This window comes from Lactuca serriola, chromosome 6 (genome assembly GCF_051521515.1).
Source record: "Lactuca serriola cultivar US96UC23 chromosome 6, Lser_US96UC23_V15, whole genome shotgun sequence".
NCBI lineage: Eukaryota > Viridiplantae > Streptophyta > Magnoliopsida > Asterales > Asteraceae > Lactuca > Lactuca serriola.
Window position 1 is genome coordinate 148775132 of NC_136413.1, and position 24182 is coordinate 148799313.

General features: G+C 34.4%; 2 protein-coding genes across 2 annotated transcripts; one reads left to right on the plus strand and one right to left on the minus strand.

Moving 5' to 3' along the window:
* Positions 1-3248: 3248 nt before the first annotated feature.
* Positions 3249-4195, minus strand: LOC145057074 (thaumatin-like protein 1). Its single transcript, XM_079004839.1, has one exon. It carries the CDS (start codon positions 4153-4155, stop codon positions 3475-3477), a length of 681 nt encoding a protein of 226 aa, XP_078860965.1. The 5' UTR covers positions 4156-4195; the 3' UTR covers positions 3249-3474.
* Positions 4196-14757: 10562 nt separating this feature from the next.
* LOC145060254 (transcription factor MYB3R-1-like) lies at positions 14758-16752 on the plus strand. Its single transcript, XM_079007955.1, has 7 exons — positions 14758-14882; positions 14993-15044; positions 15300-15357; positions 15455-15549; positions 15632-15735; positions 15811-15939; positions 16104-16752. Exons 1-7 carry the CDS (start codon positions 14758-14760, stop codon positions 16750-16752), a joined length of 1212 nt encoding a protein of 403 aa, XP_078864081.1.
* Positions 16753-24182: the final 7430 nt, after the last annotated feature.

Consider the following 24182-nt stretch of genomic DNA (forward strand, 5'->3'; position numbering starts at 1 on the left):
TATGTTATACTATGTTCAGTCAGTTTCCGGACTTCGGTCCGATGTAGGGGGCAAGGCCCCCATTTAGTCCGGACTTCGGTCCAATGCAGGGGACATGGTCCCAATCAGTTTCCGGACTTTGGTCTGATGCAGGGGCAAGGCCCCAGTTAGTCCGGACTTCGGTCCGATGCAGGGGACAAGGTCCCAGTCAGTTTCCGGACTTCGGACCGATGCATGGGGCAAGGCCCCAGTTAGTTCGGACTTCGGTCCGATGCAGGGGACAAGGTCCCAGTCAGTTTCTGGACTTCGGTCCGATGCAGGGGGCAAGGCCCCAGATAGTCTGGACCTCGGTCCGGTGCAGTGGGTGAGGCCCAGTATGTGCTTTATATGTTAATTGTATGGTATGTGGTAGTTTGGGGGAGCTCAGTAAGCTTCGTGCTTATGGTTTCCAGTTTTTAGTTTCATGTACTCGGTTTTCAAAAGAGGAGCTCGGAGAGGTTGCAGTGCACACACCATAGGCAGTTAGCCTGAGAATGTTTTACTCTGATAATGAGATTATGTTTTGAATTAATACTCGAAAATTATGTTATGACTTATGATATGGTTTTTATAAATGTGGTTTTAGTAATGTTTTAAAAGAAATTTTTAGTCGTGATTTTGGGTTGTTACAGATTTGGTGAAGGATTACAATTCATTGAGCTATAAGTAGTAAGTACCATGATTAAGTGATGGAAGCAAGATTATTTTTCAAGTAAATAGAGAAGATAAATACTAATTTTGTTACATTCTTTGTGTTTTTCAATATTAGTTAACATACCACCAATAGAAGAATTCAAGATTTTAAAGCTGATTTTGTGGATGATTGTGATTCATTGAGCTTGATATCATGATTCGGTGATGGAAGAAATATGATTTTCAATTAAGTAGAGAAGATAGATAATATTTTTGTTACATTCTTTGTATTTTTCAAAATTAGTTAACATGCCACCAATAGAAGAATTCAAGATTTTAAAGCACTTTGCCAAGATGATCATTTGTCGTATAAGGTGTTTTAAAATGGTGGGTTGGGTATAAGAATCTTATCTGCTACAAATCGACCATTTTATTCAAAATGACGTTTGGGATTTTTTACTGAATCAGACTTATCATAGGTAAAAGTCATTCAACATGTTCATGGTATGGATGGAATTTTTACGGTTGCGACTTGGGGTCCTAAAATCAACTTTCGAGTACTTCAGGGCAAGTGGTAAATGCAAGTGATAATTTGGTAAAAGATGAATCTCGATAGAGATTATTTTATGGTGTAAAGACATGTAATAACAAACATAGATGATTTTTGAAAGGACAATCAGTTTCAATCAAATTCTTTACGAAGAAGATTCCTTGTATTGTCGTCTGCTTTGGAGAACACAACAAATCATATGGTTTCTTCATATTATTGATTTAGAGGTTGGATTTGGGATTAGGGGAGGGAACAAGATGAAAAAATTAGTTATTTTCAAAGTGATGTTTTAATATATTGTTGAGGTTTCTTGAGTTAAGAGTTGTTCAATCAAGTGTGTTTTTTGTTTCACCGGTTAGATATTATTTAGATATAATATCAGAATAATTTTGTCCCGGTTAAAGTTAATATCATGCGTTAGAGGATCAGTATAGACATTTTGGCTACATGAGCAAATTTGAATAGAAAGGGAATTTAAATGAAGACTCTTTTTTGTATGTTTTGCAGGTTTGAGGTTGAATCTCAATAGCATCTTTTTATCCTTAGTGAGTTCACTAAGGAGGTTTGGGGAAAAGTTATTGAATTATTAGGGTAATATGGTTACGATTCTAACAACTATTAATTATTTATTTGATTTCATGAACCTTTCTACTTTAACGACTTTTAGAAATGTATGGCATGATGTTGTGGTGTTTAATGTGAACGGTATGAGAGAAGTAGCCACGAGAAGAACATGCGAGAAGCAGGTACCCATGTGGAACTAAGGATGTAAAAAAGTCCCGTGGGACCCAAAACTCGTAGGGCCCCGATCCCATATGAAGCGTATTTACTATTTAGTAAAATATTCGGGGACAGAGGCGGGGGCGGGGGCAAGGTTAACCCTTGGTTAAATTTCGGGGACGAGGACCTGAATGGGCAGTCCCATCCCGAACCCTATGGGGGTCGTGTTAATATATTATAGATATTTTTATATATTAATTATATAAATATAATAAATAATAATAATGATTTTAAGTTTCCAAAAATCAACAAAAAAGTCATGCTTTTTTTATCTGTTAGTATAAGTTTTTGAGATGTGATAACATTTTTCTTTTTAGCATGTAAAATTATGTTATAAATAACTATCTTTAACCGGAAAATAGTTTATTTAAGCTTAAAAAACAATTTTTTTTAGCCCAATAAAAATAATCCCAAAATCAAGCGTAGGGGGGGGGGGGGGGGGGGTTGTAAAAAAACTGATGCATATAGTTTAAAAAGCATACCCTCCATTCTTACTCTTTTTATTTATTTATTTATTTTTTATTATGTTTTTTTTTATGGATGCTTTGATGGTATATAGTTTTATTTTTAAGAGAAGCGGTTGAAGGAAGACTTGATTGTTGAACGTCGTTGATACTTGATACCATCATGGGCTATGCCGTATTCTTGATTGATGTCTAGATGTAAAAGGTTTTATTTTTTAATCGGCTAAAAATCCTCAATTGAGAGAGTGCATATAACCACTTATTGATGTTAAAAAGAAATTACTTGTAAAAGTGGATTGTCTGGTTTAAAAAGTAAGGACTTTCAATGTAAAATTTCTATCTCTTTTATAAAAATATATTTGGCTAGAAAAAACAGAGTAAAATGCATCACATTTTTTTTGTGCGATACGTTGGCTTTTAATCATTATGTAATATGAATTACATAATCCACCTTTTTAGTTAATAAAAAATATATCGTTTCAAATAAAAAGAAGTGTAACTATATAGTTTAATTTCTAAAGCATCAATCTAATTAAAAGTGTGTTTCACTTTCAAGATTTAATCCTTTGAATATTACGTTAATCTTTTGGAATATATTATTAACGAAAAAGTTAACTTTATTTGCAATGGATTATTTGGTGGTATATATCTCATAATCTCAACAAGATCGTTATCAAGGATAATGTTGTTACTTGTTATGTCTTTTTCTTGGATAACAAATATATGTTGAAAGTTAAATTCTCTTGGGTCGATTGGCTGATAAAATCCTCATCTAATCCCTTTAATTTGAATATACCAAATTCAGATAAAAGATTTTCATAGGTTGTAAAACATAAATATATAGCCCAATCATGTACATATATGATCAGTTACATACTCTAGAATTTCTCATAATACAGATTCAATATGGATAACACTAGCTATCCTTATTCTTTAATAACAACCTAGAAAAAGTGACACTCGATGATGTCACCCTCCTTAATGTAAACTTATTCTTTCAAAGTTGAAAGTTACATAGAAAGACTTCGATCATGGACAAAACACAACCTTGTAGTTAGTTCCACCAGGGCAAGTAAACAAACTAGACTCATCATCTTGAGGGTAGCTATAAGCATCAGGACACCTATCCTTAAAGAACTTAGAATACTCAGTAGGTCCACAGCTACCACGTTCAATGGTGCAACAATACTCAACAGTATTAAAAACCGTGCATGGGTTATTACATCCTCCCTTAGTTCGCAATTGTTCAGGGCACTGACCATTAATATCAGCAGCACACCTCATAGTCTTGCATGAAGCACCAACTGGGCTAAACTCCATCGGAATATTGAACCCATCGATGACAGATATGTCAACAAAGTCATCGTTGTTGAATTGGTTAAGAGCAAACTCAGCTAGGGTATTGGGTGGTGCTCCATAACCATTACATTCAAGCATTCCATTACAGTCGCCTGTATCACATTTCCCTCTTCCATTTGCATCAAAGTTGCAACCTGTTCTTCCCCAGATACGAGCTTTAGGTGTTCCTGGTGCAACTGTGACTTGCCATGATTGACCTGTTTCAAGCTGTTTACCTCCACCAGTTGAGACAGCGGCCCACACTGTGTATGGACATTGGTTTATGACATCGAAGTTGGCTCCTTGAGTGAAAGAGAAGAAGAAGATTGAAAGAATAGTGAAAGGAATAAGAGAGAGTTTAGCAGGAGTCATGTTTTTTCTGTTTATGGTATATATATAGTGTTTAAGTGTGAGTTAAAATTGTATTTTGTTAGAAGGGTTTATATAGAAGAGAGATGACATAAGTTAGGCATGTGAGTGAGTTATTTTCCATAGAATTTTCAATGATTATGAGATGGCTTTGGAATTTACGTTTGAATTTTAAACATATATAAGTACAAAGTTTGGAAGAATTTGGAAGTATAGGTTGATTAATAGCAAAATGTTGATAAGATAGAAAAATGTAATTAAGAATAGTCAAATAAACACAAGAAAATAGTTACGTCTTCTAGACATTGAATTTTCCTTTGCAGGGGAGATTCACCAAAAATCACATTTCTTAATTATATTTAATTTTTTGACCAACTCCAAAATTAGGTCCGTTAGCAAAGTTTCAAGAAAAATGACATTCATTTAAAAGAATTATATTTTGAATTTTTTACAAATTTCAAAATTTGATCTTAAAAATAAAGAAAAACAAGCTTTATATTGCAAAAAGAAAAAATGTATGATTGTTCTAATTTCGGATAAAACCTAATTAATTGGCCAATACTCGATTGGTATAATTCAAATGTACGATTCGAATATTCAGATTTCTAGATTGGTTTAAGCAAAATCCAAATTAATTGTTGAATTCTAGATTTGTTCATTTAAATTACTAAAACCATAAACAAATATTTCATTACATCGAATAACAATTATTTATATATTTATTTTTATGATATATCTTTAATAACTTTAACAATTTAACATAGTTGTTTAGAAAAGGTTGTGACGGAGAATTTGGAATTTTGAATTGTATTAGGTCCTAAATTCATTTAATCGACAAACAAAACTTTTTAAATAGATTTTCATATGTCAGAAAATAAATTTGATATTTTAACTTTAAAAACCACATATAATACCAACCAATAACCAATTGAAATTTAATTTGATTGTTTTGTATAAGATTTTAATTTTATTCAAATTATTTGGATGTGTAAATTAAAAACTAAAATCAATTTGAGTTAGATGGAATCATATCAACTTATCAAATCAAACTAAAAAAAAAAGGCAATCCAATTTAATAAAGGGATAATGACTTGAAAGGGTAACGAACTTTCGACTTTTTTCACATTTAGTCACTAAATTTTTTTTCGTTATCTATTTGCGATTGAACTATTGAAACTGTTCACATTTTACCCTTATTGACCGGCTGTTACCGGTCATAAGGGTAAAATGTGAACAATTTCAGTAGTTTAGTGGCAAATAGATAACGAAAAAAAGTTTAGTGACTAAATATGAACAAAATCGAAAGTTCGTTTCCCTCTAAAAAGTTCAATGACTAAATGTGAACAAACTTCCTCTTATATTATGTTTTAGCAAATTATTTATTTTTGTTAAATTGTAGCAACATTTGTTAGGGCTTGAATCACTTCATCTTTGGGGTTTTGAATGCCTCAAACCCCTCTTGCAAGTTTGTGTTATAGATCTGGACCCTAATTCATGCGGAATTATGACCATTGGTTTGACATGCGGAATTTGTGACATCGTCTGAACTCCTAATTCATAGTAAGGGGTTAGAGTATCATCGCATGAATAAGTAGTTACAACATCGCCTGAACTCGTAATTCATCACCTACAGGTTATGCGCCTGCTGGCGTTTCCACTGGGTTATCTAGAATAGTCTGTGGTCGCCATCTATACTCTGGTAGATGACTACATCGCCACATTGCCGGTTAAGGTTATGGTATCTCCTTTCATCCTACATCACCTATTCATCATCATCTATTTACTTAATTATCATCACCTATCTCGTATCATTTTATTTCATCATACACCAACTATTTCATCTACCCATGTTTTATCCGCAACATATTTGTAGATATAAAATAAATATACCGTTTAAATCTTTTAAAACATGTATAAAATTGTTCATCCAGCATAGACAGCAAGTATTCAAATAATATGCACACATAGCACGTAATTTATATAAAATACTTCATATCTATGTGTAAGATGAAAGTAACTATATATACCATAAAAATCCCATAAATGCTTCCTAACTTCAAACCCTAAGGTTTACTCTACTAAAACTTCATATTCTCGGCTCTTTGGACCTAGAAGGGTCCAGATTCCTAACTTCAAACCCCAAGGTTTACTCTACTAAAGCTTCATATTCTCGGCTCACTGGACCTAGAAGGGTCCAGATCTATAACACAAACTTGCAAGAGGGGTTTGAGGCATTTAAAACCCCAAAGATGAAGTGATTCAAGCCCTAACAAATGTTGCTAAAATTAAACAAAAATAAATAATTTACTAAAACATAATACAATAGGAAGTTTGTTCACATTTAGCCATTGAACTTTTTAGAGGGAAACAAACTTTCGATTTTGTTCACATTTAGTCATTAAACTTTTTTTCGTTATCTATTTGCCACTAAACTATTGAAATTATTCACATTTTACCCTTATGACCGGTAACAGCCGGTCATAAGGGTAAAATGTGAACAATTTCAATAGTTCAATGGAAAATAGATAACGAAAAAAAGTTTAGTGACTAAATATGAACAAAGTCGAAAGTTCGTTACTCTTTCAAGTCATTATCCCTTTAATAAATAAGTATCTTTTTGTCACTTGTTATATTTTCTTTCATTTTGACATATAATATTTTTTGTAATTTTGATTACTTGTTTTTCACTTGTCGTGATTTTTTATTTTTTTAAAATGTCACCTAATACTATTAATATAAATTTTATAAGACTTTCACAAATTAAGGTTCCTTCCATAATATACGCCCTAAATTTAAGGCCATATACATATCAAATATTAAAATGCTATTTAATATTAATAATCTACCTCTACCTACTCTAATAAACAAAACTTATAATTTGCCACATGTCCCTCTTTCTACATTGCAAAGCTGCCACGTGTCATCTAATGCATTTAATCCTATTTTATAAAATAAATAAAACTTAAAAAATTGCATAAATGTAGAAAAAATCCCAATTTATTTTTAGCTTCCTCATTTTCGGATCATATAACTTTCAAAATTCAAATTAAAAATCCATTTTTTTTGGAAACAATAATAATTTACGTTCAATTTCATTGGCTACAAATCTTATCTTTTTTAAACTCTTTTCAAGATTTGAATGAATCCCAAGAAATCAGGATTTTCAAAATAATATTCTGATTCCGTTTCTATTGTGCTTTGTTGTCTTCAACATCCATTCTCATTATCAATTATAATTCTTCTTTCTCATCTTCAATATTACGATTTCTGCACACTGTCGACATAACAAATCTGGTGAGTTCATCTTCATAACTCAAAATTTATAACCTTTTTGTGAAAATATATTAATACCAATACACTTCTGTTTGCTAACCTTTTTGTGAAAATATATTAATACCAATGCAATTATGTTTGCTAAAAACATCTGTTGTGAAATCATTATTTGTTATTTGTGTTTTGATGTTCTTTGAAGTGTGATTTTCATGGTTGTGCTGGACAGAAAATGGTCTCAGGGATATTTTAGTCTTTTATTGACTTTTTTTACTTTCGTTATTTGTGTTTTGATGTTCTTTGAAGTGTGATGGGCTATTACTAAAAGTGTACCCAACAACAAGAAATTGATGATCAGTATGATTGCTAATGATCAACAATGTTGATATTGTTTTTGTATTTGAATGTGTGTGTTTTGATGCACATATTACCTTTTTGGTGACAACTTTAATTTTGAAAGTTCCAGCACTAAATACCACTCTGGTCCTTTTATTCTTACTTTGGATGTCAAATTTTATGTTATTAAAACATTACCTGAATGTTGTTTATGAATTCATGGCGTTGACATAACCTTTTTTTTTTTTGCATGTTTCTAACCAGTGTAGTTAATCTTTTTTATTTTTCTTAAATTCAAACATATTTGTTGTTAATTTTTAATTTTCAAATAGTTTGTTTGACCCATAAAGTAAGAAATAAAAAACAGTAGGCGAAGTATCCACTTTTTGGATGATTCAAGTTAATTGAAATGTGAAAGTATAAATTTTATTTAAAGTACAAAAAATAACCCTCAAAATTCAATGGTGTTCCAATCAAACCCTCATTGATTTTTGCAAATAAGTTGGCAAAGTTCTGGAATGGAAGATCTTTCTGTAATTCCATTCTATTGATTTTTGCAAATAAGTTAATTTTTTAATGTAAGATATCATTTTTAACGAATGTCATAAAACTACCCCTCAAAGGTCTAAAGCAGAGTTTTTTTTTTTTTTTTTTGTTTTTTCAATTTTGGTCAATAAAAGAAATTGAAGATATTGAAGCTATAAATATAAAATAAATTGAACAAATCAATAATTTTTACCTTTTTGGTCATTTTGGTGATTTTATGTTTTTTTTTTTTTTTTTTTTTGTTTGTTTTCATATAATAGCATCCTACTTTTGTTTTTTGTAGCATCCTACTTTTGTTTTTTGTTTTTTTTTTTTACTTTTGTTTTTTCTAGAGGGCAAAATGGGCAAATGGGTGACCTTTTCATGGTTGTGTTGGACAGAAAATGACCCTAAGGGTATTTTAGTCTTTAATTGACTCTTCTGTTTTCTGTTTTGTCTAACAAATAACCCCTTTATCTTTACCTCATTTAGAGGTACTTTATCTAATTAATCCTAACATAAGGTAAAAAAAATTTTTAGTGAAATCGATTATTTTTACCTTTTTGGTCATTTTGGTGATTTTTAGTAAAATCACATTACTCAGTTAATTAATAATTTTCTGATTATTGGCTCTCAGTTTTTATATAATTGATTTTTTTTTTTAATTTTGTTGTTCATCTTTATATATCAAGTAAACTTATTATAGATTAAAGAGCAGAGAATGATTGAAGTTATTGATTTTAGATAAAGATGATAATTTGACTAATAAAACTTTCAATGTTGTGTTTAAGGAAGAATTTCAAAATCTATGTTGAAGTTTTATGTTTATTTTTTAAAATCAAATAAAGTTGTACTTACTTACCATCCACAATCAAATGTTTTTTTACGTTTATTAATTTTTTTGGTCTATATAAAATTTTTAACTTACCCCCCTTGGTTTCCACGGGTTATAACCTAGTAATAACTATTTTTAAGGTTTTTCTACGGTGTTTTTTTTGAAGGCATGTACACAGTTTATCATGTTGTTGTTTACTTGTCTACCTAATTCTATATTTATTTATTTATTTCCTAAATTAAGGGCTGTTTGGCAAGATCTGAATTTTTAAGATCTGAAATTTTAAGAGATCTGAATTTCTAAGAGGGTCTGAATTTTTAAGATCGTAATTTTTTATTTGCTGTTTGGTTGGAACCTCTTATTTGATGAACTGAATGATAAAAATGACTATTTTACCCTTATGTATTTTCTTTTGTTGAGTTCAATATTTCTGATGTATAAAAATAACTCAACCAACTCCTTGAATATATATATATATATATATATATATATATATATATATATATATATATATATATATATATATATATATATATATATACCATACAAAATCCAAATCAAACATAAATATTTTCAAATCCACTTAAATAATACTAAAGTCCAAATAAAATCCTACAAAATCCGAATCATAATAATATATTCTCAAATCCATGAAACTAATGGCTAGTAGCCATTGATTCAACAACTTTTGCGACTGATTTTGTTGAACCATTCTTCCCGAAACTGTGGATGCTAATGTTGTTTTGATGCTTGAATCTTATGTCAACAAAAATGTCTTTTGATCAACGAAAAACTCTTGCCAAAATCAAAAATATGCACCTGTAACATACAAAAGGAAATCTGGAATCAAAGAAACAACAAAACTTTTGAATATAAATGTTCCATATCATTCTATACAAGAAACTCAAGAAATTGTATCAATTAACAAAAAAGATTTCAAGCAAAAACACATACATATTTCAAGCAAAAACACATACATATTCAAATTTCAATATCAGATTTCAAGCAAAAACACATAGAAATTTCAATCAAAAACACATACAGATTTTAGAAACTCAAGAACTTGCATCAATTACACATCATATTTCATAGCATCTCCAGGTCTGATTTTAAGAACTAGAAATACTAGCATAGAAAGTTCAATGTACTCATTCATTACACTACCAAACATATTATAACAAATCCCATATAACTAAAACTTCATCAATCTCCAACATCAGCTACATAAATTTAAAACCCCAAATTACATATATAAAGTAACTCATCAGCAAGAATTTTTAATTGAACACACATCACAAGTATGGGGTACTGTATAAATCTAATGTGAACACATAGGTTTCGGAAGCTAGATTGAAAAGTTAGGTTTTCCAAAACTCACCTTATAGATAAAACGCCACCACCAGAAACAACTTTTCAATTGCAAATAGATGATTTCTCCACCCTTTCTGTTCTTTCTCGACCTTCTTTGACCGCAAAGTAAACAGCCACAAACTCAATAAACTCAATAGGTCGAAGCCAATATTGGGGTTAGCGACAAAAGAACAAATACTAGTGATATCATCCAGTTGCCGACAATGCAAACCTTAGGCTCGGGTGTGGTTGCAGATCAGAGAGGGGTTGGAGGGAGAAGGTGGCGTGCGAAGATGACGTGTGATGGTGGTGCTGTGCAACGGCCAGCGCCAAAGTCCGACAAGATACAACGAGATACAGGGGAGAGGATGGAGGCGGTTCTTCTTGATTGCTGCAAGAAAAGAGAGAAGAGTGTGACGAGGGTATGATAGGAAAAAATACAAACGTGCGACTTCCTTTTTCTTTTCAGATGCATAGTGAAGTCTGAAAAAAAATAAGAGGTTATTGTCATATTAAGAGGCAAAAAATAAGACTCGACCAAAGAGTCTGAATCTGAACTTTTAAGAGCATGCCTCTTAATTTATCAATTAAGAGGCTACCAAACAACCCCTAAGTTTTATAAGCACTCGGCCAATCAAGTAGCTATCTATTTAATTACGAATTAAGCTATTAAAATATATTAATAGTTCAAATACTCGTATTGATTATTGATAAGAATGTAACACCCAAGATTTTGAAAGCCAAGAAAGTAAAGGAAACCCTAAATTTAAGAGGGACTCGGCGAGTCCAAGGAAGGACTCGGCGAGTCGGAGCGGGATCCGAGTCGAGGAGTAAGTGACCAACTCGGCGAGTCGGCCAAGTGGACTCGGCGAGTCTGGTCTGTGCGAGGAAAACCCTAAATCCGGGGCTTGGAGCCTATTTAAACGTCTCAATCTTCTTCCTAGGGCTCATTTACTGTCTCTCACACCCAGAACGCCGCACCCTAAACCTCCATTGTGTTCATTCAAGCTTTTAGCCATTTTGAGTGGTTTTAAGGAAGAAGAAGGAGTGGGAATCTTTGAAGCATCAAGGAGTAGTCTTGGATCCGAAGTTTGGGGAGCATTTCAGAGCATTTGAAGGTATTAAGTCGTTTCTCTCCTCCAGATTTTCCTTGGTTATGAGTTTTGGGGCTTTTAAGCCATGTTTAAGATCAATCTTGAGCTTGAGGTCCAGATCTGAGGTTGCTACCTCAGATCCATGTTTGTTTTGTTTTAGAATCCCGTAAAGTATCAGCCATTCGGTGGAATTTGGAGCCTTTTGGTCTTAAACCCTAGTTATTAGTGCATTTTGCCTAGATCTCCCTCTCTACACGTAAAGTTTGCAACTTTACGTGGGGAATAGGCTTGGGAAGGGTAGATCTACAGTTTGGAGTTCATGCATGACTCGGAAGTCCTCTGCATGTAAGTGGATCTTAATGGACTCGGCGAGTCCTTCGAGTGGACTCGGCGAGTAGCTTGAAGATGAGGAGGAACTCGACGAGTGGGATGAACAGCTCGTCGAGTCGGATGAAGATAGGTATGAACTCGGCGAGTTGGATGAACAACTCGGCGAGTTGGATGAAGATTGTAGTGTGCTCGGCGAGTCTGTTCTTAGACTCGGCGAGTCAGGTCGCGTGGTCCCAAACCCTTCGATTTGAGTCTCGAGTCAGCGAGTCGAGCCAGGACTCAGTGAGTTGGACAGGACAGGAATCGGGAATCAGTAGACTCGGCGAGTCAGGGGCTGACTCGGCGAGTAGAGTCGCGAGTGGAAGGACTCTGGAATTATGAACTCGGCGAGTCAGTAGGGTGACTCGACGAGTAGGGTTGACCTGGAAGGTTGACTTTGACTAGGACGTTGACTTTGACCATATTTGACTTGGTTGACCTTTGAAGGTCAGTTAGACTAAGTGTTATGTTGATATTGGTAGCTCGGGGAGCTAGCGGAGCAGCAGTTCGGAGTCAGTGGTCAAGTAGCAGTCAAAGGGGTTAGTAGCAGCAGTTCAGCAGTATCAGGTGAGTTTCCCTTTGTATGAATGGGTCTACGGCCACAATGTCGGCCCATGTAGTTATGAGTAGAAGACCTGGGGGTTAGCCCTAGGCACAGTATGCTAGTATGATATTCGGACGAGGTCCAATGATAGAGGGCGGGTGCCCAAGGAGCGGTTTATGTGATAGTTTATACTTGTTGTCTGTGTGATACTTGTATGTGCCTGGTAGGGAGGTGAGTGAGGGCGAGGTCCCGTATCTCACCAATAACAGAGTGTGGATGGTGTTCCACATCTCAGTAGCAGCAGAGCAGGGGCGAGGCCCAAGTTAGGAAAGGAGTGAGGGTGGGTTGGGCCCGTATTTCACTATCAGCAGGAGTATGGACGGGGTTCCATGACTCATCAGTAGCAGGACACGGGCGGGGCCCAGAGATAGGTGAGGCCTTAAAGCAAGAGTTGTTAGTATATGTTTAGTTTATGTAATGTTACGTGATATGTTTATGTGCTATTATATGTTAGTGGGCGAGGCCCTGTGACAGGCGAGGCCTAAGTGAAACAGATCTGTATCCGAGCGGGGCTCGAAGCCAGGCGGGGCCTGGAGCGGCGGGGCCGTTGTATTGGGCGAGGCCCAGGATAACGGGCGTGGCCCAGTATGTGCAGTATGTGATTTTGCATGATATGTGGTAAGGTGGGGAACTCACTAAGCTTCGTGCTTACGGTTTTTAGTTTTGTTTTCAGGTACTTCCGGTAGCGGAGGGAGGAGCTCGGGGTGATCGCATGGCACACACCATAGATTAGTCAGTCTGGGAATGTTTACTCTAATAATAAACATGTGTTTTGAAAACTTATACTCAGATTATGTTTTGGAATGATGTCTTTGTTTAAAGTAATGTTTTATTAAAAAGAAATTTTTTTTGGTCTTGAATTTTAGGATGTTACAAAGAAAGTACGTTAAACTGGATTAAAATTGTGACATCCCTATTTTTACGGCTATTTTAAAGCTTTTTATTTATGCTTATTTAAAATAAAGTTTATTTATAAATGCGGAATTTGGTCCCATCAAAGTATTTTAGAAGAAATGTTTTTCATTGATTTATAAAAGTTTGGGATGTCATAACTAATACAAAACATAAGCATTAACGTGATACAAAGAAGTTGGATATGTTAGGTTGAGAAACCTGATAATTACATGTGGTTTTCAACCCATGATAATATAGTTAATATGTTTAATTATCAAACAGTTAACCCAATTACGTATCCTTGTTTTCTTCTATATTCATTTCCAAAAACCTCTCCTAAGGATCATCACCTATATGGCATTTCATCGTTAATGACTTCTCCTAAGGTTCATCTCTTATCATCGCATTGAAAGTACGACTTTGGAATTCCTCCGTAATACATGTGAGTAGATTATATCGCATGATTCTACGCTTTTAATGCTTCCTTCTTTCACTCTCTACATTCTTGGTTTCGCTCACTCATTTACCCGCTTTTTCATAATCATCTGAATATGGGCTCCGTATTCGTATGTTTTTCATCACTCTTTCTCCCCTCCTAAATCTCCGGTAAAACCAGGGTGCGGACTTTAGTGGAGCCCGGAGGGTCTTGGGCCACTATTCAATTTCCGACACGCAGTGTAAAAAAGAATTGTTTTTTCTATTAGGTGCACAGACTTAAAGTACCATGTGTCGACACCTGTTAAAACATTCTGGGTAGCCAGTGGGTAAAACCCTAACAAAGGTCGGTTACATTTCAAATTTTTTCAATGCTGATTACTATGCAGGTCTTTCTGTATACACAAACACAACTTTCTATTATTTTTTCTTTTCCAATTTTTGTTTTTAATTTGACGGTTACAAAGCTTAACGCAGGTATCTGTCAACTTATCATTGATTCAAAACCAAATCAACCCTTAGCAGGATTTCCTTGTCGTGAATTTATTTGTTTTGCAATCGATTATCTACCTGCAATGCGGATCGATTGAATAGTTCTAATATATGTAGTAGTGGAGAAAATCAACCGATTGAGTCAAATTGTTTGCCAATTTACTATTTTTCACGTTTGATTGTTGAGAAAAATGTACGATTTCTGGTCGCATTTACATGAACCGATTTCTAACTAGCGATGGCATTGGTTTTGATTATTGTTCCTCCGGCTTGGAGTATTGCATGTCTATTTTGGGATTTGTGATTAGTTTGTTTGATTATAGTCTTCTGAGATCTTTTACCATGTTTTGAATGTGATCGTGTTGTGTGTTCAGCATACCTCAATTGGGATGATAGAATTGATGATTGGAGTGAAGAAGGCAAATCCTACATTTGAATCTCCAAAAGAGGTCGGATTCACATCGAGCTCATCAATTTCTGATAGTAGTTGTGATGCTAACACACCAAAATCTCTTAATAGCCATGGGTAAAAGCTTCTTGTATTACTCTTACAGTTTACTAAACCATACTTATGTACTCAATTGACTTTTACCTCACTTTATTCAGTTGTTTGTATCCATTTGTATCGAGCTGCAGTAGCACCAATCAAACTAAACGTTCATCACAAGCAGGCTGGACAGATGATGAGGTTCATTGATACTTACTTAGTAGCCACGTGTCCTAAATCCTATATACACTTCAAACACACTTTAGTTTATGTAGTAGTTCAATAAAAGATTATCTTACATTACTGTAAGAGGCTGTTTGATAAACACTGCCTCTGTCTGCATTCATGTTTGATATAGCCTCTGAACGAATCATTCAGTACTAAATGGTTCAGTTTTATCTAACATCCCCTAAAGCAGAAGCATAACATTTTATTTCTATACATTTTTTGTATTAGGATAATTTGTTAACCGATGTCGTCATGAAATACAACGCGAGGAACTGGAAGAAAATTGGTGAGCTTTCTATCATACATAATTTTATTGGAATTCAACTTTTTTTTTTGTTCAACTTTGATTTGTTTTTTTTTTTTTGGGTGTGTGTGTTGTGAAGCTGAACGAATACCAGGAAGGACAGATGTACAGTGCTTACATCGATGGCAAAAGGTTCTAAATCCTGAAATTGTGAAAGGACCATGGACAAAAGAGGTGAACTTTGACTATTTGTTTCATAATATAGTTATTATGAGTTACGCCATTTATTTGTTTTATGAATTCATATTTTTTACAGGAAGATGACCATATTATAAAAATGGTTGAGGCTCATGGTTGTATGAAATGGTCAGTTATTGCAAAGGATTTACCAGGTCGAATTGGGAAACAATGCAGAGAGAGGTAAAAGTAATGTTCAACCCTTTTATTTTTTACAGTGTTAAAAGTCATAAAAATAGCAATGTACATTGGATCCAGGTGGCATAATCATTTAGATCCTGCTATAAAAAAAGAAGCATGGAGTAAAGAAGAGGAATCAAGCTTAACATATTATCACCAGATATTTGGGAACAAATGGGCAGAAATAGCTAGATTTCTACCTGGAAGGTATATATATATATATATATATATATATATATATATATATATATATATATATATATATATATATATATATATATATATATATATATATATATATATATATATATATATATATGCTTGAATTTTGTAAAACAAAAAGATGATAAATAATCGTTGTGTATTTTTAGGACTGGCAATGCTATAAAAAACCATTGGAATTGCTCATTGAAGAAGAAGTTGGATTTAAACATTCCACACATTCTACCAATTACTGTTCATGAAACTACACACACTGATTCCATTTCTGATGGTGAAAAAAGTGGACTAGAAAATGATTCCATTGCTTGTATAACAAACGTAGCTCTAGGAATGGATGATTCCATTCCCAGCGTTGATGGTGAAGAATGTCTAGGGTTTGCCAGGTTCGCAAAAGGATGCGGGTTTAAACCACCGGTAACTTGTTTTGAACCTCGTAAAAAGCGTAAGATCGACGGAACCAACGATTTGAATCTCGGATCTTCACCAGATTCGTCATTTCTAAGCTTATCGAGATTCGGATCAAGCAAATATGGTGAATCTCCAAGTTTTGGACGTCAAATTGGTCAGTTTTCTTGCTCGACTCCTCCTGATCTCACACTAAGCATCTCGTTTAGTGCGAGTTCTTCTGAATCGATGTTGACGAGCTCTACAACGAGTTGCAAAAACGCGAATTCATCTGCACATGATTGGAATCGAGAAATCGAGACTGGTGATTCGGAAAATGTGAAGCAAAATTCGGATTTGTGGGGTCGTAAATCTCAACCTTGGTTAGGAAGACGTCTGGATTATAATATTTGATTCGGCTTGGGATCCAACGGCTATCAATCGCTGTAGTAACTCCAGTACCAGTTGATTGTGTGCAGAAAGTAATAAAGAGTTGAACACGAATGGTGGTGCATTGCAAAGCTGAGAATAAAATGCAGCTCTTAACTCTTAAGAATCAAAGCTTCATAGGTAACTTCCGATTTTAAAATTGTTATTCAATTTATTTTTGTTGAATACAGAGGTAAATTACACAAAAAAATAAAATTTCTTAGGTAAAATAATTTTTGCACCTTTGCATTTTTTTACGTCTTTGCTAAAAGTCCTCATGACAACTGCATTCATCGTCTTTGCAATGAAAATTACATTTCATATTATGTAAGGTGTTTTCTACTCCTTTAACCATATTTGACATTCTTATATGATATTGACGACATTTTCTATACACCCAAATTCATTTGTAAGAAACACAATGAAACTAATACCTCTTTTATACCCTATTTAGGCCGATTTCAAAGTAAAAAAAAAATACAGTTTTGCATTACCATTGCTAAATTTAATTGCAAAACAATCTAAAAGATATGAAACCATTTTTGCAGTGGGTTACTCAGTTTTATAATGGACCCTATACAAAACCCAAATGGCACGAACTGTTTCGTTGTATGTTCCATAAACATCATATAACTCATGCAAAGTCTTATATATCGAAATGAATATGTAAATGTTAGAATGATTTCTCTATATATTTTAATAAACAATAACTAATATATTAAGACATGGTTTATTTAAATAATGAATATGTGTTTATTAAAAGGGAAAATGACTTATATGGGTAATTATGTTTCAAAATCGTTCAAAAAGTATCATTCAAGTTTGGTGTGTTCAAGAAACACCATCCAAGTAAAACATTTGTACAAAAAACACCAACGAAGTACATTCGTTGTTCAAATTTGACCTTTGGTAACCTACAATTACCGGTAAAAAATAAGTAAAGGAAAAAAAACAATAGGAAATGACTCAAAGAGGTAACTATGTTTCAAAACCGTTCAAAAAACACCATCCAAGTTTGGTATGTTCGAAAAACATAATCCAAGTAAACTTTTTGTACAAAAAACACCAACAAACTATATATTTTGTTTAAATATTATCCACCGGTAATTGGTTCTTACAGGTTAAATGATAACATGCTTAACTATTATGTCATGGCATAATAATGATTGACAAAAAATGATATATTCCTCCTTTAAAAATCGATTTAGGGTTTCTTTATGAACGAATGACTTCTTCTTCTCATATGATTGCTTTTCTTCTTCTAAAGTGATGATCTCGAACTCAAGTCCAAAACCCTAACTCTTAACTTAAGGCAAAAAGGGCTCCTTTACCCCTGCCTCAATGGGACTCCCTCCCCCTAAGGCCCAAATCCATAAAAAGCCCAAAAAGGCATCCAAGCCCAACTAAAAGGCATCTAAGGCCTAAGATGGCCCAAGAACCCCCAACATGGCCTTAAGCCAAAAAAAATGACCTGGTACAATCAGGTGGGCCCGATGCCTAACTTAAACAAGTCCATTCATACGCCCAACGTATGTTGAAGCCTCTGCGATCTGGATTTTATGCAAGTACGCCCAACGTACGCTTACGTACGCCCATTGTACTCAGCTAGGCTAAAAAACCGCCAATCTTCCGAAGGCCATAACTTATTCATTCTAAGTCCAATTTCGTTCTTTATATCGACGTGAAGGAAACGAGAAGCTCTAAAATACTATCAACTCTCCCTTGCCATAAAACTTTTCTAATATAAACCCAAACTTCATAAAGGCTCGAACTGATACTTACTGATATGCCCTTGGGCTCAAACACAAACCGAAGACTCGGTACCTACCCTCGGTTGGACCTTGGAATGACGAAATCTAATTTAGCATTAAGGTAACACTAAGAATTGCAATCTGAAGGCCATAACCCTCGGTATGGCTGTCTGATGCCTAAATTAGCTCCCGTAGATATAAAGAATGACAAAATCACACTTAGAATGAAGAAGTTATGGCCTTCGGAAGATTGGCAGTTCTTGACCCTAGCCGAGTACGTTGGGCGTACGCTAGGAGTACACCGGGCGTACTGGCTCGACATCCGGATCACAGAGGCTTCAACATATGATGGGACTATGCACAAACTTGTTTAAGTTAGGCCTCGGGCCCACCTGATTGTACCAGGTCATTTTTTGGGCTTAAGGCCATGTTGGGGGTTCTTGGGCCATATTAGGCCTTAGATGCCTTGTAGTTGGGCTTGGATGCCTTTTTGGGCTTTTTATGGATTTGGGCCTTAGGGGGAGGGAGGTCCATTGAGGCAGGGGTAAAGGAGCCCTTTTTGCTTTAAGTTAAGAATTATGGTTTTGGACTTGAGTTCGAGATCATCACTTTAGAAGAAGAAGAGCAATCATAGGAGAAGAAGAAGTCATTCGTTCATGAAGAAACCCTAAATCGATTTTTAAAGGAGGAATATATCATTTATTGTTTTGTCAATCATTATAATGTCATGTCATAATAGTTAAGCCAAGTTATCATTTAACCTGTAAGAACCAGTTACCGGTCGGTAATATTTGAACAAAACATATAGTTTGTTGGTGTTTTTTGTACAAAAAGTTTACTTTGATGGTGTTTTTTGAACATACCAAACTTGGATGGTGTTTTTTGAACGATTTTGAAACATAGTTACCTTTTGAGTCATTTTCCTATTGTTTTTTTTCCTTTACTTATTTTTTACCGGTAATTGCCAGTTACCAAAGATCAAATTTGAACAACGAATGTACTTCGTTGGTGTTTTTTATACAAATGCTTTACTTGGATGGTGTTTTTTGGACACACCAAACTTGAATGATATTTTTTGAACGATTTTGAAACATACTTACCCATATAAGTCATTTTCCCTTATTAAAACGATTTTCCTAAGATCTTGGATATAATATCCCTAAGATCCATAAAAGGATATTTGTTTCTTGGATGATGGTAACTTTGTGTAAAAGTACACGAAAGAAGTGGAAGTATACACAATGTAACATTATCTATATGGACAAGATTTTGCGTGGCAGACGTAGAACATTTTAGTAGGGATGATACTAAAAAAAATTTCCGAAAAAATCCACATTAGTAGGGGCACTCGTATTTTAAGCTGGTGCACCTAATATAAAAAACATAAAAAAAAAAAATTACACTACGTACCGGAATCGGAGCAGTGGCCTGGGACCCCCCGGGCACCACTAAGGTTCGCCACTGCTACTATCATCTCAGCTTTACCTTCTAACATCTTAGGCCATCCACACCTTAGCTTTACCTTCTAACATGTTAGGCCATTCAACAGCAATATCACTTATCTTTCAAACATGACATATCAGTTTTGCAACTAAATCACACGACTATTCAATATTAATATTCTTTTTAAAATGGTCCACAAAAATAAAAAACTGTTTTATATATTTTAAAGTATATTTTTTATGTCTATATATGTAATAAATGATATGGGATTATATAATAAAAAAAAAAGGGGACCTTACATTGCAAACCTTTCTATACTTGCGATATTAAGGCCTTGTTTGATATGTGTCTGACCGAGTCGGGTCAGATGTTTTTGGCTGACTCGGTCAGCTAAAGTTGTTTGGTAAGTCAATTTTGGTCATTTGACTCGGAAAGAAAGGTCTGGCTCGGTAAGAAGAAAACAATTGACTGACTGAGAAAGGGAGAAGTGTTTCCAAGTTGTGCCATTCCTTACGTTCCTCTTTCACGCCTCCTTCATGAATTTGTTTTTAAAACCGATTCTTGATATCGATTCTTCGAGCGCCTTCAATCGATTCTTGAAATCGATTCTTCCAACGCCTTCAATCGCAGGTTCTCCTCTTCTCATCAGGTATGCATTCTCCTATTCTCATCAAGTACGCATTCTCCTTTCTTCATCCTCTTTCAGCGGCTCCTTTGTGCTCTTAATTCATGAAATTGATTTCATAAAAGTTCCGATTTTAACTGTTGAGAGGGATAAAAGTTCTGATTATTTTGTTGTTCCGATTTGTGCTCTTGATTTTTCAAAATTTGAATAGGAAAGTTCCGATTTTTGTTGTTTGTTTTTTACTATCTTTTGCTCTTGAATGTTATTTTGCTGTTGAGAGGGATAAAAGTTCTGATTTTTCAAGTGATTTTGATGTTGTTGGTTGTTTAATACCTGAACACATACATACATATCTTCTCTTGAATGTTATTTTTGGAGATTATGAATTCCACGGAACGCTTCCTGGTATTATCCTTTATTCACACTAGGACATGATCCTTCATCAACTAGGTTTATAATCTCACAGAAGATCAGATTTTGATATTGATCAGATTTTTCAAAATCAGGTTTATAATCTCACAGAAGAAAGAAGGTTCTTCATCGTCATCAAAGCTATTGAAACCAAAGTTAGCACTTAGAAAACATTAAAGAGGGAACAAGCTAGGGTTTGTGATTGTGAATACCAAAGATGAAAAGAAAGATGGTAACACAACCATCAACAATAAGATTGAGGGCACTAGTGGAAGAAGAAAAGGTATGGATGTTCCATCAAGAGGTAGGGAATTTATTGCTTATGATGATATTTTGTGACAATGATTGCCCAAATTAAAGTATAACGATCTGATAAGATGATTTGTACACCACGAAGTTATAAGTCTTGTATATTGCTCTTGATTTGAGGATCTTGGAGTAGTAGCCTAGAAGAATATGAATTTCTTGTGGATTGTCAGCAATTGTAAAAGTTTGTAACAATATTAATAATAATTTGATGGTAGATTATTAGTTGCTCTGCTGGGGTTTTAATTTTTGAGTTGTGTTGTTTTGCAATAATTTGTTTGGGTTTTATATCGTATGACCATGTGTATGTTTTTTATAATTATTCGACAACTTCATCCATGCAGGGTAAAATGGTCACTTTTCACCGTTCAGAACATTCAGTTAGATGTACAATCAAACAACCTGCTTTCTTACTCAGACATAATTTATTACCCACACAGATCTCTCTGAGTCAGTACTTTCTCAATCAGCGACTATCAAACGGGTCCTAAGACCGTCCATACCGGGTCTTTCAAAAATCCCTTACAATGCCACTCAGGAAAAATTAAATGCCATTTGGACTTCATCTTTCAAATTCTGCAAGGCTTTCAAATTGATATATTGATAATTTAATCAAATAATTATATCTAAATATTAAAAACCAATTGGTATATTACCTTTCTAATAAAATAATAATATCCAATGATGTGTAATGCAAACAATGTACAAGTGGTATTTACAACCCAATTGCAAGCCTACCACGGATGTGGTTGTTGCTCTAAGGTCATCCGCATCCGTACAATACCAATTAGTCTTTCAAACATGTCACATCACCTTTTACAACTACATCTATATCATTACAATATTATTTATCTTTTAAAATGGTCCACACTGTCAAATCACCCACCACTTTATATTTTTTTTTAAAGATATCATAATATTAAAAATTAATAATAATGAATAATAAATTAACATGAGAATAACTATCTATAATTCAAATAAAAGTTGCTAACATTATAAAACATGAAAATCAAAATATTACATATTGATCATACAATATTTTCAAATTGGTTTTATTATTTAAAACTGTTAAAATTATAAAACATGAGATCCAATAAATTACAATATTGATCATACGTATATCTTTAAATTGGTTTTAATATTTAATTAATGCATTTTGATTAAAAAAGCAATATAAGTCAAGTTGCAAGCCTTGCAGATGGTGAAAGATCCAATCATATGTGGCATTTCAAAGTGATGAAGTTGTTGGAACAAGTGATAACAAAAATAAACTCACGATTTCTAATAATCTTATTCAAGAATAATGAGGCCTTTTATAGGCATTACAAGCTGAAAATAAACAACAGAAAACAACTGGAAATACTAAAAAAAACAAACGGAATTGCAATGTTCCCTAATTTTGCGTTCAACACAAAGAAGAAGGGTGAGACTAAGTAATCCGGGTTACTAAGTCTTCGACTCTTGGCATGGGCCTTATTTCTAGCAGACTTAACTAAACTTGGGCTAACCCAAACACAAGGATTGACCCAATAAATTCCTTCCCTTAAACCAGCAAGCTTTTAAGGTTCTTGTTTAACATTCCTCACTCCGATTTCTTCTCTTATAAACTCAAAGGCAGCCAATGATAGAGGCTTAGTCATCATGTCTGCTAGTTGCTCCTTTGTTCCACAAAACTTCAGTCGAATTACTTCACTATTCACCAGTTCTCTAATATAGTGAAAACGAACATCTATATGTTTTGTTCTTCGATGCATTACCAGATTTTTTGACAACTTTATGGCTAAACAATTGTCACACATTATCTTCACTGTTCCAGCCTTTTCTTCAAGTTCCTCCAAGAGTCCTTTCATCCATACACAATGACAAGCACAATTTGTAGCTGCAACGTATTCCGCTTCTGTAGATGACAATGTGACCACTTCTTATTTCCGAAAGCTCCAGCATATTGCGCCTCCACTGAACAACCACACATATCCAGAAGTACTTTTCCGGTCCTATAGATCACGTGCGTAGTTGCTATCAATGAGCACCTTTAACTTCTGTTTTTAATCCTTCTGATAGTGTAGGCCATAGCTTATAGTTCCTTTTATATACCTTAAGACTCGTTTTGCCACAGCCATGTGTTCTTCCTTGGGTTGTGCCATAAACCTTGCTAACAAACTAACCACATACATTAGATTCGGGCGTGTCACTGTCAGGTACATAAGACTTCCTATGAGGCTCATGTACTTAGTGCTATCCACATCCTTCCCTGCTGTGAACTTCACAAGTTTAGTGCCTGGAACAATTGGATTCTTCACACCATTTGCTTCCCACATTTTAAAACGCTTTAATACTTCCTGTGCGTATTGTGACTGACATAGTGTAATTCCTTCTGAGTTTTGATTTACCTTTACTCCAAGGAAAAACTTCATTTGCCCCAGATCTGTCATTTCAAATTCATTTTGCATGGACCTTTTAAACGATTCACATAATGCAGAATCATTACCAGTATATATCAAATCGTCAACGTACAAGATAACAATGATGATTTTCTCCTGCATTTTCTATATAAATAGAGTATGATCATAGCTACTTTTCTTGAACCCTTCTCGTATGAAGTAACCTTCAATTCGATTGAACCAGGCTCGGGGAGCTTGCTTCAACCCATGCAATGCACGTTTTAGCTTGTACACCTTGGTTTCTTCTCCTTTCTTTACAAACCCCTTTGGTTGAGTGACGTGTACGACCTACTTGAGCTCACCATTTAAGAAGGCGCTTTTAACATCTAATAGGTAAACAGTCCACTTCCTTTGTGCTGCCACTGCTATGAGAGTTCTGATTGTGTCCCAACGAGCCACTGGAGCAAACACTTCGTTGTAGTCTACTCCTTCACGTTG